The sequence below is a fragment of the Mytilus californianus genome, unplaced genomic scaffold, assembly GCF_021869535.1.
Source record: "Mytilus californianus isolate M0D057914Y unplaced genomic scaffold, xbMytCali1.0.p SCAF_3, whole genome shotgun sequence".
NCBI lineage: Eukaryota > Metazoa > Mollusca > Bivalvia > Mytilida > Mytilidae > Mytilus > Mytilus californianus.
In genome coordinates this window covers 7,003,523-7,025,334 of record NW_026262679.1, presented here as the reverse complement: position 1 = coordinate 7,025,334, position 21,812 = coordinate 7,003,523, and the positions used below count along the sequence as shown (strand labels likewise).

The window sequence follows — 21,812 nt, the reverse complement described above, 5'->3', positions numbered from 1 at the left end:
ATATGCTCTACCCGATAATGTATCATGTGTTTCTAGTAACACTATATTTATGCTCTACCCGACAATGTATCATATGACTCTAGACACACTATGTATATGCTCTACCCAATAATGTATCATTGGACTCTAGTATTACTATATGAATGCTCTACCCGATAATGTATCATTGGACTCTAGTTTTACTGTATATATGCTCTACCCGATAATGTATCATGGGACTCTAGTAACACTATATATATGCTCTACCCGATAATGTATGATAACACTCTAGTCATATATATGCCCTACCCGATAATGTATCATGGGACTCTAGTAACACTATATATATGCTCTACCCGATAATGTATCATAACACTCTAGTCATATATATGCTCTACCCGATAATGTATCATGTGTTTCTAGTAACACTATATTTATGCTCTACCCGACAATGTATCATAGGACTCTAGAAACATTATATATATGCTCTACCAAATAATGTATCATGGGACTCTAGTAACACTATATATATGCCCTACCCGATAATGTATATGGGAGTCTAGTAGACCTATATAAATGCTCTACTCGATAATGTATCATGTGATTCTAGTAACACTATATATATGCTCTACCCGATAATGTATCATGGGACTCTAGTAACACTATATATATGCTCTACCCGATAATGTATATGGGAGTCTAGTAGACCTATATAAATGCTCTACCCGATAATGTATCATGTGAGTCTAGTAACACTATATATATGCCCTATCGATAATGTATCATGTGTTTCTAATAACACTATATTTATGCTCTACCCGATAATGTATCATAGGACTCTAGTCATATATATGCTCTACCCGATAATGTATCATGTGTTTCTAGTAACACTATATTTATGCTCTACCCGACAATGTATCATATGACTCTAGTAACACTATATATATGCTCTACCCGACAATGTATCATATGACTCTAGTAACACTATATTTATGCTCTACCCGACAATGTATCATAGGACTCTAGAAACATTATATATATGCTCTACCAAATAATGTATCATGGACTCTAGTAACACTATATATATGCCCTACCCGATAATGTATATGGGAGTCTAGTAGACCTATATAAATGCTCTACCCGATAATGTATCATGTGATTCTAGTAACACTATATATATGCTCTACCCGATAATGTATCATGTGATTCTAGTAACACTATATATATGCTCTTCCCGATAATGTATCATGTGATTCTAGTAACACTAAATATATGCTCTACCCCATAATGTATCATGGGACTCTAGTAACACTATATATATGCTCTTCCCGATAATGTATCATGGGAGTCTAGTAACACTATATATATGATCTACCTGATAATGTATCATGTGATTCTAGTAACACTATATATATGCTCTTCCCGATAATGTATCATGTGATTCTAGTAACACTATATATATGCTCTACCCGATAATGTATCATGTGATTCTAGTAACACTATATATATGCTCTACCCGATAATGTATCATGTGATTCTAGTAACACTATATATATGCTCCACCTGATAATGTATCATGTGATTCTAGTAACAATATATATATGCTCTACCCGATAATGTATCATGTGATTCTAGTAACACTATATATATGCTCTACCCGATAATGTATCATGGGACTCTAGTAACACTATATATATGCCCTACCCGATAATGTATATGGGAGTCTAGTAGACCTATATAAATGCTCTACTCGATAATGTATCATGTGATTCTAGTAACACTATATATATGCTCTACCCGATAATGTACCATGGGACTCTAGTAACACTATATGTATGCTCTACCCGATAATGTATATGGGAGTCTAGTAGACCTATATAAATGCTCTACCCGATAATGTATCATGTGAGTCTAGTAACACTATATATATGCCCTATCGATAATGTATCATGTGTTTCTAATAACACTATATTTATGCTCTACCCGATAATGTATCATAGGACTCTAGTCATATATATGCTCTACCCGATAATGTATCATGTGTTTCTAGTAACACTATATTTATGCTCTACCCGACAATGTATCATAGGACTCTAGAAACATTATATATATGCTCTACCAAATAATGTATCATTAGACTCTAGTATTACTATATATATGCCCTACCCGATAATGTATCATTGGACTCTAGTATTACTATATATATGCTCTACCCGATAATGTATCATGTGTTTCTAGTAACACTATATTTATGCTCTACCCGACAATGTATCATATGACTCTAGTAACACTATATATATGTTCTACCCGACAATGTATCATATGACTCTAGTAACACTATATTTATGCTCTACCCGACAATGTATCATAGGACTCTAGAAACATTATATATATGCTCTACCAAATAATGTATCATGGGACTCTAGTAACACTATATATATGCCCTACCCGATAATGTATATGGGAGTCTAGTAGACCTATATAAATGCTCTACCCGATAATGTATCATGTGATTCTAGTAACACTATATATATGCTCTACCCGATAATGTATCATGTGATTCTAGTAACACTATATATATGCTCTTCCCGATAATGTATCATGTGATTCTAGTAACACTATATATATGCTCTACCCCATAATGTATCATGGGACTATAGTAACACTATATATATGCTCTTCCCGATAATGTATCATGGGAGTCTAGTAACACTATATATATATGATCTACCTGATAATGTATTATGTGATTCTAGTAACACTATATATATGCTCTTCCCGATAATGTATCATGTGATTCTAGTAACACTATATATATGCTCTACCCGCTAATGTATCATGTGATTCTAGTAACACTATATATATGCTCTACCCGATAATGTATCATGTGATTCTAGTAACACTATATATATGCTCCACCTGATAATGTATCATGTGATTCTAGTAACAATATATATATGCTCTACCCGATAATGTATCATGTGATTCTAGTAACACTATATATATGCTCTACCCGATAATGTATCATGGGACTCTAGTAACACTATATATATGCCCTACCCGATAATGTATATGGGAGTCTAGTAGACCTATATAAATGCTCTACCCGATAATGTATCATGTGAGTCTAGTAACACTATATATATGCCCTATCGATAATGTATCATGTGTTTCTAATAACACTATATTTATGATCTACCCGATAATGTATCATAGGACTCTAGTCATATATATGCCCTACCCGATAATGTATCATGTGTTTCTAGTAACACTATATTTATGCTCTACCCGACAATGTATCATAGGACTCTAGATAACAGTAGAGGTGTGCTCTGCCGTAACAACTTTCGGCATTTAGCACACTTCGGAGAATCTATGACAAAATTTTCAGTCGCTTCCGTTAAATTCGAAAGTATGGCATACCTGCTAAAGACATGCGATGTGGACAAAATATTGAAGTGAACCCCAAAAATTGCTGTTGAACGCTAGCATAATACCATGGCAACAACTATATATATGCTCTACCAAATAATGTATCATGGACTCTAGTAACACTATATATATGCCCTACCCGATAATGTATATGGGAGTCTAGTAGACCTATATAAATGCTCTACCCGATAATGTATCATGTGATTCTAGTAACACTATATATATGCTCTACCCGATAATGTATCATGTGATTCTAGTAACACTATATATATGCTCTTCCCGATAATGTATCATGTGATTCTAGTAACACTAAATATATGCTCTACCCCATAATGTATCATGGGACTCTAGTAACACTATATATATGCTCTTCCCGATAATGTATCATGGGAGTCTAGTAACACTATATATATGATCTACCTGATAATGTATCATGTGATTCTAGTAACACTATATATATGCTCTTCCCGATAATGTATCATGTGATTCTAGTAACACTATATATATGCTCTACCCGATAATGTATCATGTGATTCTAGTAACACTATATATATGCTCTACCCGATAATGTATCATGTGATTCTAGTAACACTATATATATGCTCCACCTGATAATGTATCATGTGATTCTAGTAACAATATATATATGCTCTACCCGATAATGTATCATGTGATTCTAGTAACACTATATATATGCTCTACCCGATAATGTATCATGGGACTCTAGTAACACTATATATATGCCCTACCCGATAATGTATATGGGAGTCTAGTAGACCTATATAAATGCTCTACTCGATAATGTATCATGTGATTCTAGTAACACTATATATATGCTCTACCCGATAATGTATCATGGGACTCTAGTAACACTATATGTATGCTCTACCCGATAATGTATATGGGAGTCTAGTAGACCTATATAAATGCTCTACCCGATAATGTATCATGTGAGTCTAGTAACACTATATATATGCCCTATCGATAATGTATCATGTGTTTCTAATAACACTATATTTATGCTCTACCCGATAATGTATCATAGGACTCTAGTCATATATATGCTCTACCCGATAATGTATCATGTGTTTCTAGTAACACTATATTTATGCTCTACCCGACAATGTATCATAGGACTCTAGAAACATTATATATATGCTCTACCAAATAATGTATCATTAGACTCTAGTATTACTATATATATGCCCTACCCGATAATGTATCATTGGACTCTAGTATTACTATATATATGCTCTACCCGATAATGTATCATGTGTTTCTAGTAACACTATATTTATGCTCTACCCGACAATGTATCATATGACTCTAGTAACACTATATATATGTTCTACCCGACAATGTATCATATGACTCTAGTAACACTATATTTATGCTCTACCCGACAATGTATCATAGGACTCTAGAAACATTATATATATGCTCTACCAAATAATGTATCATGGGACTCTAGTAACACTATATATATGCCCTACCCGATAATGTATATGGGAGTCTAGTAGACCTATATAAATGCTCTACCCGATAATGTATCATGTGATTCTAGTAACACTATATATATGCTCTACCCGATAATGTATCATGTGATTCTAGTAACACTATATATATGCTCTTCCCGATAATGTATCATGTGATTCTAGTAACACTATATATATGCTCTACCCCATAATGTATCATGGGACTATAGTAACACTATATATATGCTCTTCCCGATAATGTATCATGGGAGTCTAGTAACACTATATATATATGATCTACCTGATAATGTATCATGTGATTCTAGTAACACTATATATATGCTCTTCCCGATAATGTATCATGTGATTCTAGTAACACTATATATATGCTCTACCCGCTAATGTATCATGTGATTCTAGTAACACTATATATATGCTCTACCCGATAATGTATCATGTGATTCTAGTAACACCATATATATGCTCCACCTGATAATGTATCATGTGATTCTAGTAACAATATATATATGCTCTACCCGATAATGTATCATGTGATTCTAGTAACACTATATATATGCTCTACCCGATAATGTATCATGGGACTCTAGTAACACTATATATATGCCCTACCCGATAATGTATATGGGAGTCTAGTAGACCTATATAAATGCTCTACCCGATAATGTATCATGTGAGTCTAGTAACACTATATATATGCCCTATCGATAATGTATCATGTGTTTCTAATAACACTATATTTATGATCTACCCGATAATGTATCATAGGACTCTAGTCATATATATGCCCTACCCGATAATGTATCATGTGTTTCTAGTAACACTATATTTATGCTCTACCCGACAATGTATCATAGGACTCTAGATAACAGTAGAGGTGTGCTCTGCCGTAACAACTTTCGGCATTTAGCACACTTCGGAGAATCTATGACAAAATTTTCAGTCGCTTCCGTTAAATTCGAAAGTATGGCATACCTGCTAAAGACATGCGATGTGGACAAAATATTGAAGTGAACCCCAAAAATTGCTGTTGAACGCTAGCATAATACCATGGCAACAACTATATATATGCTCTACCCAATAATGTATCATTGGACTCTAGTAACACTATATATATGCTCTACCCAATAATGTATCATAACAATGTAGTCATATATATGCTCTACCCGATAATGTATCATGTGTTTCTAGTATCACTATATATATGCTCTACCTGATAATGTATCATAGGACTCTAGTAACACTAAATATATGATCTACCCGATAATGTATCATGTGAGTCTAGTAACACTATATATATGCTTTACCCGATAATGTATATTGGAGTCTAGTAACACTATATTTATGCTCTACCCGATAATATATCATGGGACTCTTGTGAATGTCGTCTCATTTGGCTCAGTGTTTTATGTCTGATAGGCATTTCGTTGATTATGTTAGCCACTTCAAATTTAACTCTCTGTAATTAAGGGAATGTCATAAGGGAATACAACAATGCAATAGCTATGCACCGTTTTGACTGAAAAGTGGACCTGTAAGTCAAATTCTGGACAACATATGTTTTTTTTCGTTTTTAGAAAAAAGTATTAAACAAAATTATGTGCCTAATTTTTTTAAAAGTATTTTAATTAAAAAAAAAACAAAATGTAAGTTTTTTGATAAAAAGAAAGATATTTTGAAATTTACATTTCTGTAAACAAAATTACGTATATGATTCAAATGAAAATTAAAAAATGGTACACTGTATAGTGACATGGTGTATTGTGTACAGGGAATGGTATTTCATGGAAAACATGGAAACATAGATTGATTTATATAACTTTCAAAGTCAAGAATATTAATTCTAAATAAGTGTTCTGATTCACTTTAATGTACTTTTGAAATATACTAATTTGACATTTTAGTTGTATCCTAATTGGCACACAAGAGGTTTGAAATGAATAGCTGAATGTCAATTCAAACTTAAGATACATTATAATTGAATTAATATTTTAGAAATTATGATTCAAGCGTATTAAATAACATTTACGGAATATTTCATAGGAAATGCATGTAAACAATGAGAGAGCTATACCTAGAAATGATGTACTCAAATTCACATATAATTTCGTTGGTGTTCGATTGCGACTGTGTCCAACCTTTAGGAACAAAGCCACATTAATTTGAAAACAAAGCCAACTAATATTTAGATTTACATATTTAGCAGATACGCACATATTACAATATGTCATGGTAACACTTAAGAGAATAAAGCGTATATCAGCATGCTGTTTTCTAGTATTACTGTTTTATTCCTTAATAGAGAAATTAAACAGTTGTATATTTGGAATGTTTGCAATATTGTGTCGGATTTCATCGAATGTTAGTTTACCATTACTTAAAAGTATGTATCGTTATAAGGTTAAACATATTGTATCGGATGTCATTGAATTTTATATATCCATTACTTAAGAGTATGTGTCGCAAGGTTAGAAATATCAAAGATATGTCAATATTTGTTTCTTTTTTTAATTAAATATATCGAAAGGTAGTTTAAGTAACTTTACAGACGCAATCTTGAGTTGTTTGAACGTTATGGAATATCTGTTTCACAGATAACAAGAGATATGTTCTAATTGTCGTAACTACAATCCCGTCCTCTTTTCACCGAATGTGACTTATCGAATTAGACTTATCACCGGGTTTGTACTATAGTAGATGACATGAGCAACAATTCGGGTGCCACATGTGGAGAAGAATCTGCTTACCCTTCGGGATGACGTGTGATCGCCCCAAATTTGTGGTGGGTTCATGTTGCTCAGTCTTTAGTTTTCTATGTCGTGTTTTGTGTACTGTTGTTTATCCGATGATCTTTTTCTTTTTTAGCTATTACGCTGTCAGTTTTTTTTCGACTGATGAGTTTGAATGTTCCTTTGTTATCTTTAGCCTCTCTTTTAGGGGGATAAAAAAAAAATGCAGGCATTGAAAATTGTGATACCTGGCATCAAGTACAGTATACATTCATTAAACATAAAAGGGCAATGGTTTGCTACAGTATACTCGGTAGACTAAAAAAAAATGTATTAAATACGGCTATACGCAATAAAATCGGTTTTTATTGTAAGTGTAAATGATCTGATCTTTCTGTACCTTTTCTACATTGATCAAGTACTATCAATCACTCTTTAAAAAAAAAAGTGTTATGTTGTTTTTTTGGGGGTTGGTTTCGAATTTGTTTAATTCTATATTGTTTTTATTATTTCTGAGTGCTATTGTTTACATATTGACGCCATTTACTATATATAAGCACAGGTGTCACATGTTAAATCATGACTTTCCCGTTACGAAGTATGTAATTAAGTGTTCTTACGTACAATTTATGACACATATACGATCTATATTTTCCTCCAAATTGAAGATAGACATAGAACGTACTATAATATTTAATTTAGTTTATACAAATCGAGATGATGGCAACATGTTTTTGAAGGATTCAAATACATATAAGAACAAATGTATAATTTATATTTGAAATGTAAAAAATAGACATAAAGTAAGCTTCATATGAATTAACATCTGGATCACCGGGCATTTTCAAAATATGTTACATATCTCCTTCAAGGTTAGGTGTAACATATTGAACACCTGTTAATATCAAGTACAAATCAAAATTATAAAATGTCAATCAGTTAATAGTTGTTCTTTGAATTTGATCCTACTAACTGTAATTGCAAATAAGTTTAATCTTGTTTGTGTCATCCACCAAATCTGGTAAAGGGATGATGTTCAAGCAGATTCACAATACTGCTACCTCATTTATCAATAACAACTTCTATTTGTAATTATTTTCAAATTGGAATACACCTTGTTATTCACTTTCTTATCAAGTTTTGGAAACATTACCCCGGTAATTTCAGAGAAGACGGTTGCTTTAAAAAAAAAAAACGGACGAAAAACTTCAACGAGGGACGGACAACGTAAGATGACTGTCGACGGACGATAAGGGTGTTCAATAGCTAACACTAGCCCTTTAAGTAGTATGAGTGAAATAAGAAGATCATTTCACAGGAAAATAAAAAATTAAATCAACACAAAAAAAGCTAGTAATCATTGTATGAAAACGCATATACGATACAATTCGTGTATTTGAAGTGTTACTGATTGCTTATTAAAGGCATTGCCTAAATGCATGAAATATGCCTGATACTGTTGTAAGAGAGTGTTTTTGTTGCAATGTCTGGAACAGTAATTGTCCGTATTTATTGTATCCATGTCTGTACAGGAAATTGTTCGTTTTAGTCATTTGAAAGCAGCTTTTTGTATTGAAGTTGTATATTGTAATATAATTACAGATTTCAGTCTGAAACGGTCATTTTGGTCTAATCAAGTCTTAATCGACTGAATTTACCACTAGATAAAAAAAGTCAAAACGTTTTCAGACTTTCAGACGCCGTTCCGATCGATCGTCAAAGCAGGTAATTCAGTCCGTTCAGGCATGTCAAGATAAAAAAGACGGAAAGTTCTAGCGAACGATTGAGATCTGTTAAGACGGTTTCAGACGAAATCAGACCAAACCTAAAAAATAACGTTCAAATTTGTCAGACCGTGTTTAGATCAGTTCAATATGCTAGTATGATACTACGAGTTACGCCCCTTCTGCTTGATGGTTCATTTTAAATGAAAAAATGTATGCTAGAATTAAAAACGTAACTTTCAAATAATTATAGAATGAAAATCCGCTGTTGATTATTTATTTCTGTATTTTTTTTGTAAAAGGAGAATAATCTAATACGCCAGACGCGCGTTTCGTCTACATAAGACTCAACAGTGACGCTCAGATCAAAAAAGTTATGAAGCCAAACAAGTACAAAGTTGAAGAGCACTGAGGACCTAAAATTATTCGTCTATAAATGTTACTGGTTTTATTTTTCTAGTTAATGTTAGTTTATTTATGTATTAATTTATTATTTGTTTATCGAGGAATGAATGTTTACCATTATTTGCTGAAACCTGTATTTCATGTTAAAGAATTTAAACATGTATATTTACTAAGGTTATAAACGTTACCGTATTACAACAGATTTGCAATCAACGGAAATTGCGTGTATTGAAGAAATCAGTTTTCTATGCAATTGTTACTTACAAAACATGTATGTTATACGCTTAATCCTAAAATGTTGTTAACTCGTCAGGTAAAAAATGTAATCGTTCTCCCAAATAAAATATGTGAGGTAATTGATTTTCGTCTTTGAAAAGAATTGGCTTATCCTTTGGTCTGTCGACCTCGTGTCGTTGTCATAATCTTTTTTAATGATGCAATGTAAAATCAATTGCTCTTTGATAGTTAAAAATTATTGTTTTCATTTACCTAAACTTTAAGCATGAGCAAACAAAGCAATCTAAATCGAACACAAATACTTACAGCTAGATATAAAATTTTGTCAAAATGTTCCAATGGTATGATCAATGATAATCAAGTAGGGTCATGGACAGGTCAACAAACAAAAAGTTATACAAACCCAAATCGGTGAATGTCAGAATTGTTTTCCATAAAATAAATTATGTAGTAATTTGTAGAAATAGAATGTAAAACTACTTTTTGATTGTTGTTTGCTGAACAATTTCCCCATTTGTTCAACAAACTTACCAACAGGGATGCCTTATCAAAGTCTGGAGACAATGTAATGTTTGTAACAGATTTTAGTCCTATAAACATGATAAACGTTTTTAAGAAAACAAAAAGGATCGACGTTAATTGATTGCATATTAATGTTGAGAGGTTCTTGGAGTTTTAAAGGAATGCATATATCGTCTTAATATGTAGTTTTAAATATAAATTATTTCATTGTTTGCGTTTATTTTTCGTCATCAAATTGTGTCTTATTTGGTCGCGAACGTTTGTTCTTTTAATGTGTTTTTGTTCATATAAATGGGACAAAGTCACAACCAGACACCACCGAAAGTATATGTGTATTAGACATGTTTGAGTACATCATATTTAAGTTTATTTTAATGTGTCTATCATTGTTAGCATACATTCCCAATTGCAATGCAATACTTAGTTCATATTATGTAAAACTCTTGTATCATATTTTGTGTTGAATTGATTCAATAACAAATCTTAAGCTTGAATTGTCCAAAAACATTCGGCTATCCTATTTATCTTCTAGAGTATCCCATAATTTGGATACAAATACAACATCAAATAAAACAAATCAGTAAATTAAAATTCATAATATATTTTTACTATCGGCAAACTTTCATTACGTTTTTTTTTATATTTACAAATCCTTAGAAAAAAAATCACAGAATGTTTTGTAATGCGTTATTTAGAATACAGAAAAACACAAAACTAAGTTGTTCAGATTTAATCCTGCACCTACACAGTTACACACTTTTTCAGTTAAAAGTCGCGTTTTGTAAGTGTACTTACCTTGCTACCAATAAAAATTAAGCATTCCAAAGTAAACGCTTGTCACTACCAATAATTTAGTTACACTTTTCTTGTACTTTTCTACCCTCTAGTAAATCAGTGCTGTACAGCTACATGATGCACTTGTATTGTTATGCTTATATGTGTATAGCTAATAGCATGCTGTTCATTTTTGGATCCTCTTTGCGGTCCACGTTTTGAACCATGTTAATTTCTTAAGAAAATCGGAGTTAACTATTTGAATTAAACAACTAAATTTCAATTCCCGGATGTAAATTGCATGATTAAAACAATATATGTACACTGTCGGACAATTAAAATGTATATTACGGTCGATTTAACTTCGCTTGCTCGTATGTTATGTTCTCCTGATTTTCCCTCATATTACCTAACAGAATACTGTAAGAGTGAGACAAAGGGCACAAAAGGGGCATTAAACTCACAAGTCGAAAATTAAGTGACAACGCCATGGTCAAAAAAAGACAAACAGACAAGCAACAGTTCACAAAATACAATATAGAAAACCAAAGACTGAGCAACACGAACCTCACCAAAATATGGGTGTGATCTCATGTGCTCCGGAAGGGTAAGCAGATCCTGCTCCACATGTGGCATCCGTCGTGTTGCTCATGTTAGAACAAACCCGGTTATAAGCCTTATTCTCTAGGTCACACTCGGGGGACAGGGGATGGGATTGTAGTTGAGACAATTGGAACATATCTGTTGTTCATCATTTTGAACTCTTGGTATTATAGCTTCCTTGTGAGCAGCAGCCCTCAATAAAAGAAATCATGATAGGAAATATAAGCTAAAAAATATCGTATCAACTGAGAGATATATACTCCGTCTGCAATTGCGATCTTTAATATCTTTCGACGTTGTCCGACCCTTGTTGTATTTTTTCGTCAGTTACTTTTTCAAAAACTACCTTGGTAATGTGTCATTAACTAAAGCTGAACGAAACATACATACTGTATTTCAAAGTTAACAAAAACATATTTGGATACAGGTTGTTATTAATAAATGGGTTAGCAATTGTTTGATTTTTTCAGATAAGCTCATCATTTTTCTAATTTAAAGGATGTCATTAACAAAATCAAATTTGCAATAAAAGTGTGTTACTATGATGAACTGGTAAATACAACTATTTATTGATTGCCATTCAACAGCTTTTACAAGTAACATTTGTTTTTAAAACTAACAAATCTTCCAAAAGCTATAACTGACCAGACAGTAGCTTTAACGATTTTTGTAACATGTTTTGAAAAAATACTTAGTGAGACAGATGTCAAGCTGTTGTTGTTTCTAATTTACAGTTGAAACATACAATATGTGGCTTTTTACTCGTATATATTACAATCGTTTGAAAAAATGTTACTTATTCCTCGCTGTTGAATTAAATTTAGCAATCAAAAATATTGTTAATTATTTACTAGCTTCCTTAAAAACTCTATGTCAGGCATGGCAAAGTGTGTTTTTATTTTTTTCCCCTCAGAATAAGACACCCTGAGACTTTTAGTATTAAGTGTTCTAATTATAAATGCATAGCAGGGTTTCACATGCGTAAGATAAATCTTGAGTGTATGAGTCTTCAACATAAAATTAGAAAACAAAACAATTCCAGAAATGTTGGCAGTTTGATAATATTCTCCCGGGGCTCTATGCACATAAGCGGTGATAAATGTTTTAAACTCAATTACTTCAATTTCAAATATCGATTTAAGGGGAAATGTGCATTATTCGAGGTGTCATAGTCTTTCGTAGTAACACTGAAAAGCACATTTCGTAACAGGAAAGGCCATGCTTTAACATTTGACCTTTGTGTTTATATATATAGAATATGATGTTTGGAAGTAAAAAAAGGATCACATTAGAAATAATATCAAACTTAAAACAAACGAAACCAATAAATTATTAAGTCATGTTCGGCCTTTTAGTCAATTTTTCCGATTGAACCAGACCTGTTCTAAAGTTAACTTTTAGACGGTCTGCTCAACACTTAGTTATATTGTGACCAGAACCGCTTGCCTTATGTTGTCTTGTGCAACCTCTGCAGTCACGATGTGCACGTTTGTTACACACTCGTGTATGAAATCATATTTGAGGTAGGGCTTCCAAACTTGAAAAAGGAGTACTAAGAAGATGTAACATACCAAGAAAATAAGATTGCATAAGAGAATAGAAGAATTGATGAACTTTGAAAATACATATAATTAAACTTTTAATCAATATTTTTTATTCTGAAAGAAAATAGAATTAATGTAAACAACTCTACCACATACTTCCATGACATCTAAAATGACGTCCACGTCATTTACTTGACAAAATAATACCTATGAAAAATTTAAAAAATGACAAAAGTTTTATATCTGATGATTCAAAAAGTAAAATTACAAAAATACCGAACTCCAAGGAAAATTTGAAACAGAAAGTCTCTTATCAAATTTCAAAATCAAAAGCGCAAACACATCAAACGAATGAAAAACAGCTGTCATATTCCTGACTTGGTACAGACATTTCCTTACGTAGAAAATGGTGGAATAAACCTGGTTTTTTAGCTAGTTAAACCTCTGACTTGTATGACAGTCGTATAGAATATCATTATATTGACAACAATGTGTGAGCAAAACAAACAGACATAGAGGTAAAATTGTAACAAATAGGAGTACAGCAGTCAACATCGTTTTATAATCTTAATCATTATTAAAACAAACAACTATGTCAACAAGGAAAAACAAAATGGCATACAGACATCATATAGACAAAGCACATGAGCAAACATGCAAACGAAAAGATTAAACACATTGACCATAGCACACTAATACAATGGCGAGACTTCAAGATCATTATGTATATAATACGGAATATTTATCAACAAGGTCTAGGTATCTTCGAATGAACATTTTTCGAAAAAGGACGAGACGTTCTTTGACATTACCCTGGTTCATCAAATTTCTGCTACGACAATGTTCGGATACTGCAATCACTGATAAATACAGTGTAGAAATCAATCAGGATAATCCACAACATATTATCAAATATAATATTAAATCAATAATATAGCTAAAAGAAAAACAACAATGGTCTAATAGTCAAAACAGCTAATAAAGCTTTCCCAGCTTCTGGCCCTATCCCTGAAAATAAACATCTATCGATACAGCTAGATAGGTAATATGCCTTCTGTCCCCACACAGCTAGTGCAGCTAAGGTGTATCACTATGTGGACTTCATCACAAAATCACAAGACTGTAACCACTTAGGCTCTGTTATCACTCGATCAGATCGACGAGGCAAAACTAGAGATGTATCATCTTCGACATAAGCTGCATCAAGCGTCTCTGGTTCAAAAGGCATCTCTTGCTCTTCATCATCAACTACAAATCAGGTTTCCGTACTTCTGTGTCGCTTCATTGTATCCTAAAGCCATCTTCATCATCAACTGTATTTGAGAAGAGGGCGTCCCAATCTGGCACAGAAGGTTATAATTCTTTTGGGTCTGCATCAAGACTTTCCTTAACATCATCAATACTAGATGGAGAGTCGTGAACAATCAGTGTCTGAAGTTCCCATATCTCTGTATTACTATCGCTACCTCTGTGGTAAAGTTGTTGTTCAAATTATTGGTGACTTTTGTTATCATTCTTGTTCTTGTTATAGGTACTGGTCTTGGTGTTTCTATTATTGGTTGTTGACGTTCTGAAATGTGTTCCACATGTTGTTAGAGATTCCTGTGCAGTGTTCGCCTACGCCTCTCGCCACAATCTTTCTGTGCAACGTAGACGGGTTTATCTTTGCTTGGTTGTTTAAGTACAATGTAGATATCCTTCTCCCATTTATCGCTTAAGTTATGTATGCAATTAAACTCAACAATCTTTACCTAGTACTGTAACGCCTTTTTCTACGACAGTTCCTCTAACTTTCAAGTCATATTGTTCTTTCTGCTTTTCATGAGCTTTCTTTGCTGATTCTAAAGCAACCTTGTATGCATCGACTAGTCTATTCTACATTCCTGGATGTACCTTGTTTGTAGTTGTCTATCTTCCTCTTTTACAAGTAAAAATGCTAAGTTGATCGGAAGTTGTGATTTTCGGCTAATCAGGAGAAAGGGTGGTGATTGCCCTGATGCTTCGTCGTGTTGTGTGCAGCTGAACGCATGAACTAACAGATCGACATAAGCTTTCAAGTGTGTTTGACAGTAATGTTCGATTAAATATCAGTCATGCCGTTGCCCATCATATGTTATGGTGTGGTTCATGACTTTTTTTATTCTTGTATAACGACAAAGTTCCTGAATGATGTTACTTTCAAAGGATGGACTATGATCTGAGTGAATTATTTTAGATAAACCATAATGCTCGATGAAGTTGTTGAGCAATGCTTCTGCGGTTGTCTTTGTTGATGTGGTTCATAAGTGTTTCTCGTTTCTCGTTTTTTATATAGATTAGACCGTTGGTTTTCCCGTTTGATTGGTTTTACACTAGTAATTTTTTGGGGCCCTTTATAGCTTACTGTTTGATGTGAGCCAAGGCTCCGTGTTGAAGACCGTACTGTGACCTATAATGGTTTACTTTCATAAATTTTTACTTGGATGGAGAGTTGTCTCATTGGCACTCATACCACATCTTCTTATATCTAATTAATGTAATATAAAAGGTTTATTTATATCTGATACTTTGCGTGTCAGACCCCTTTCGAATATATTTGATGATTACATATATTTATTAGTAGCTATAGACTTACATATCTCAAATTGTGTGTAAAAATTCCATCCGTAGGTATTAAAGGTGTGAATTTTAATGCAATGAAATGTTTAAAGTAAAAACAAGTATCTACAGTTCAATAATTGTTCCCAAATAATTAAGTAAACGTAGATCTATAAATCTTCAAATGTTTGTAAAAACACTCCTGAATTATTATGCTGATACATGACTTCTGAGCAAAAAAAAAGGAAACAAAACCTTTGGACTTTTCTTCTTTATTAAAAAAGAAATCGTATTGATTTATTCTGTTCACAATACAGTTAGTATATTAAAAATTATGTAAAACAATTCAGCCTGAGGTATACATTAATGTAATTATATTACATGCGTGTTTCGCAGAATGAGTAATTTTGATTTGCAGCCAACCATCCCGAGGCATTCCGAAGAAGATTTCTCAATAAAATGCAACGTTAGTGACCGCACATGCCTCTGTTACAACATCACAACAATGCACAGGAAATCGGACGAACAATTTGATATGTAACTGTTTATTTAATGATTGTACTTCAAACTTGTAATTACAAGAATTGAGTGCTTCTTTTACTTTTACATTTTGTGACTTCTAAATTTAATGTAGAGTTAACGTTACGTTTCATGAAGTCCACATGAGATAACGACGCTTTCAATTTTAACATCCATTTGCACGTAATATTTGGACTGCAACCATCTGTATCTACGTAATATTTAATACCATGTAGGAATTTTTTATAAGCGTGGCTTTTCTTCTGCTTAAATGGTCAACGTCTATCTTATACTTTAAATGTAAACAGTAGCAATACACAATGCATCACTAATTGATGTCAATAGCTTTTGAAGGTGATTATTTACATACATAATGGTCATTGTAGTGCATGGTTTCATAAATATAGAAAAAAATATTAACATTATGGATACAAGTATGTCATCATGCATAAGAATCATACTAGCTTTAGTAGAATTCTCTGTTGACCAAGTGAATATTTTTTATCGCAAAATTAACTGCTAATATGTCCTGATTTTGGAACAACTACACATCAGATGGATTAATACACTGTCCCTTCCAAAGCCATTCACGAATATTTAAAGTTTTTGTCCTCTTGTACCTTCTGTTAAGGAGTTTACATATATTACACATACCAGTTTCGTCATTTGGGTTAGAGTAGTTATAATATATATCTTTTTCCTTAAGGTAAGAGTTATAAGAGGTCTCGTTATTTCCAACCATTTTAAGGAAGTTGGCCAGCTTCAGTGGTGAGGCAAAATTTGATGTTAAAATGTAAGTATTAACCGGTAAATATTGTCTTACGTTCGGTGCACCTCTTACTATAGGGATGATATTTACATCATCACCATAGATGGAAAATATTTTTTCAGTCATGTAGTCTTTACACAAAGAGTTTTCGAAAGATAGGATAAATTTGTATTTTTCACTCAGTTTCTTCTTGCATTCAAAGAGAGTACCCGGACATGAGAAATGGCCACATCTGCCATAAATATCCACATCGATGTGCTTTGCTAACTGAAGTACGTAAGACTTCCTTTTTGAAACTGTATTACAGTTACTAGCTATCCATACAACATTGTGTGTCTTTCTTGAATATATAGACGCATAATCTTTTCCTTTGGGACTAGAACGTATTTTGATTATTCCATATGGCGAGAAAACATCAGCATCATGTCGATAAGACATTGTCCAGTCGAATTGAAAACTCCCGTAGGTATTTTGTGTCGTGTATGGAGTTTCAAATGTGACAAATATCCAGGTTTGGTTTTTTTTCTTCTTAGGCAAACCATCATTTATCATTGAGTGTTCGAATATAACAACATCACTTGTATTTAGAAATGAACGATCAAATACTATTTCACAATTTTGAAAGTCGCAGCCATGAAAATAATAAACAATATTTAGATTACTGGTATGATACGGTGGCGCTGAATAATAAAGAATTGTGAACTGATACCGTCGTGTGTGCTTTGAGTCAGAGATTGTTTCTATTGAAAAGTACATCTTTTTGCTAGGCCTAAGCGTAATCCATATTACAAATAAACTTGAAACTATGATTATGATCGCCCAAATTTGTTTTTTGTAAAATAAAATCAACATACTATTGTCACTTTAAAAACGTTTTGCGAAGTTCTTAGTATTGCGGAAATGACGAAGTTGTTGATGTGAATAAATGATAAGTCGCCTTTTTAATTTAAATACATTACATCCGTTACTGGGAGAGTAAATATAAATCCTGGGCGTGTTTATATGATTCAAAATCAATAATACATAACCAAACGCAGCAATATCTTAATTTACAGTATGCTTTGGAAAACATTAGTCTCACTTAAATTACATAGTCTAAGACTTTAACACTTATAAAGATATTTAGTGTGCTTTAGTTGTGCTTGATTTTCATATGATGAAGACATAGATCTTACAAAACATTTTTAACCCCGCCGCATTTTTGCGCCTGTCCAAAGTCAGAAGCCTCTGGCCTTTGTAAGTCTTGTATGTTTTTTTTAACTTTTAGTTGATTTATATGTTTTGGAGTTTAGTGTGACGTCCTTTTTCATTGAACTAGTACACATGTTTGTTTAGGGGGCCAGCTGAAGCCCGCTTCCGGGTGCGGGATTTTCTCGCTGTGTTGAGGACCCATTGGTGGCTTTCGGCTGTTTTCGGCTCTTTGGTCGGGTTGTTGTCTCTTTGACACATTCCCCATTTCCATTCTCAATTTTATTTGAGTTAACAACAAAGTACCGATCATCATCATCATCATCATATGTGTTTGTTATGAATGTTACGCAGAAGAATGAACATGATTTGTCAACAGAGGCAAATTCCGGACAAAAAAAATATAGTTTTTTATGCAGGAGATTCATTAATTTAAACAAATTTATGAATTATATAACAGCAATTTTGTATCAAACAATATCTATATAATTATGCCAGTACGGAAGTATTAAAAAAATATTCTGATGTTGATAGCGTAACAAATCATAACTATGATGGTTTATACAGTCCATGTGCTGATAATTTTTCATTAGAACTTGCGGTCCATATATTCCCTGAAGACATATGGATTTGATAAGACAAAATGCAAAACATAAATTGGTCTTAGAATCTTTCACCAGTGTCTGAGCATAAAGTTGATAAACCAGGGTTATGTCAATGAACGTCTCGTTCTAAAAAAGGTCATCGAATACCAAGACCTTGTTGAGAAATATTCCGTATTAACTTCACAAATAATACATGATGGTCTTGAAGTATAGATTCTAGGTACTGACGTTTTTTTTATCATCTTAATTGCGTGTTATGGTATTCCTATTATTTGTCTTTGTATATTTGTAACCTTTACTGTTTAGTCCATTTTTGGTAATATTGTCTTGTCCTGTCTCGGTATTTATATATCTTGCCATTGTGTTATCGTGCTATGGTCATTTCTTGCATTCTTGTCTTTCATTTTCCTTTTGTGGGTTGTCTATATGCAATTTTGTTTTTTCTTTGATGACATAGTTGTTTGTTTTATAGTGTTTAAGATAGTCACAAAGTTGACTGCTGTACCCCAATTTTTGACTTTTTAACCTTTTATGTCTGTTTGTTTTGCTCACAAATAGTTGTCAATATAATGGGATTATATGCGACTGTCATAGAAGTGAAAGGTTTAGCTAGCTATAAAACCAGCTGTTATCCACCATGTTCCATATAAGGAAATGTCTGTACCAAGTCAGGAATATGACAGTTGTTTTCCCTTCGTTTGATATGTTTGAGCTTTTGGTTTTGAATTTTCCTTGGAGTTCGGTATTTTTGTTATTTTACTTTTCAATGAATTAAGTGATAAAGAGTCTGTTAACAACCAACAGCATGACATTGCACAATGCAAAATAACAGTAAAGCAATACATTTTAGCTATATTTTATTTCACTAAAATCAAAATGAATGTAAGTACTGATAAAATCAGTGTTCTTACGTTTGTTGAAATTTACAACGTGACTAAATATATTGGCCGAGTGAGCGGGTAAGGAAATTTAAATTCTCGAAAGTTTACAACCCGAGATCGTTTTTACATAAATTATAGTTTCACTTTGTTCGTAAGATTATACCATGTAATTAATTTGTATTTACATAGATATTAAATAAAAAATAAATATTGAGTAACATGAACCCCGTCAAAAATTTGGCGTGACTTCAGGTGTTATGGAAAGGTAATACATGTATTGTATACTAGACTTCCATAACTACAAAAGACGAGAAATAATGACATCCTCTTGCCTTTTAGGACAAATATGTCGTGTCTTAATATAGGTCAATAGTAAAACTGTAAATGTAAAGTTGTTTCTTTCGATTACTTTATTTACACAAGTGTTAATAAGATATACATATAGTGAGATAGAGATAGAATACTTAAATTATTGTAGTTCTAATTTGTATATTTTGACCCCTACACACAATACCATATGGCAATAGTTTGAACAGGTATTGAATAAACCAAATGAAATGTGTTCTTCTATAACCGCTATCCCTTCTCATTATCTTGATGAATTGCTCTTATAAACAGTTGCTACGTACAAGAGAGGCGAAAGATACCAAAGGGACATTAAAACTCATAAGTCGAAAATAAATTGACAACGAAATGGCAAAAAAAGAAAAAGACCAATAGACAAACAGCAGTACACAAAACACAACATAGAAAACTAATTACTGAGCACCACGAACCCCACCATAACTGGGGTGATCTCAGGTGATCCGGAAGGGTAAGTGGATCCTGATCCTCATGTGGCACAAAAGAGGGACGAAAGATACCAGAGGGACAGTCAAACTCATAGATCGAAAACAAACTGACAACGCCATGGCCAAAAATAAAAAGACAAACAGACAAATAATAGTACAGATGACACAACATAGAAAACTAAAGACTAAGCAACACGAACCCCACCAAAAACTGGGAGTGATCTCAGGTGCTCCGGAAGGGTAAGCAGATCCTGCTCCACATGTGTCACCCGTCGTGTTGCTTATGTTCTTACAAATCCGGTAAATAGTCTAATTCGGTAAGTCACATTCGTGAAAAGGGAAGGGTATTGTAGTTACGACATAAGGAACATATCCGATATCATCTGTGAAAAGGTTACTCCATAACGGTCAACCAACAATACAATGTATGATCGATACGCGTTGCCAAATACTTATAATGCAACGTTGAATGTTTCATTGTAAAAAAACTAAAATGAGAAAAACACACTACGAAACATTCTTTTTTAAAATAGTGAGTCCTGTTTTTATATGGGCAGCGTTGAACTTAAGTTCCTCTCCAATATTCTAATAGTGATTTAATGCTTTAATCGTTGATCAATTTTTCAAGGTTTTTTTTTATTAAATCAGTGTCGTTTTATTTTACAAAATAACTCAATGACAACACAAGGATATTGTTGTTACTTCCGATATGGTTTTAAATATTGCTTAAAATCAAGTAATTATATCAGTACCATATATAGTTATATTTAGGGAGAGTTGGGATACCATTCGTAAGGTATACACAGCTGTAGCATGGGGGTTCCCAAAACATTGTCCCTTAACAACTATTTACTTATTAAAGTGTATAACGTGCTTGGACTATAACATCATGGTAATTACTTTAATGCAGCACAACGATAACTCGTCCTTCTAAATTCCTGACTTGGGCCTTGGTTGAATGTCGTTTGATACAAATTGCTACACTGGCAAATCAAAGTGATGAAAAATGACACTGTTTAATGTTAGACACATGTACGAAT

At 32.9% G+C, this 21,812-nt stretch overlaps 1 protein-coding gene across 1 annotated transcript; it reads right to left on the bottom strand.

The window, feature by feature from the left end:
- Positions 1-15,179: 15,179 nt before the first annotated feature.
- LOC127733363 (glycoprotein 3-alpha-L-fucosyltransferase A-like) lies at positions 15,180-17,859 on the bottom strand. The gene is made up of 2 exons (XM_052242731.1): positions 17,362-17,859; positions 15,180-15,293 (listed from the first exon to the last, which is right to left on the bottom strand). Exons 1-2 carry the CDS (start codon positions 17,857-17,859, stop codon positions 15,180-15,182), a joined length of 612 nt encoding a protein of 203 aa, XP_052098691.1.
- Positions 17,860-21,812: the final 3,953 nt, after the last annotated feature.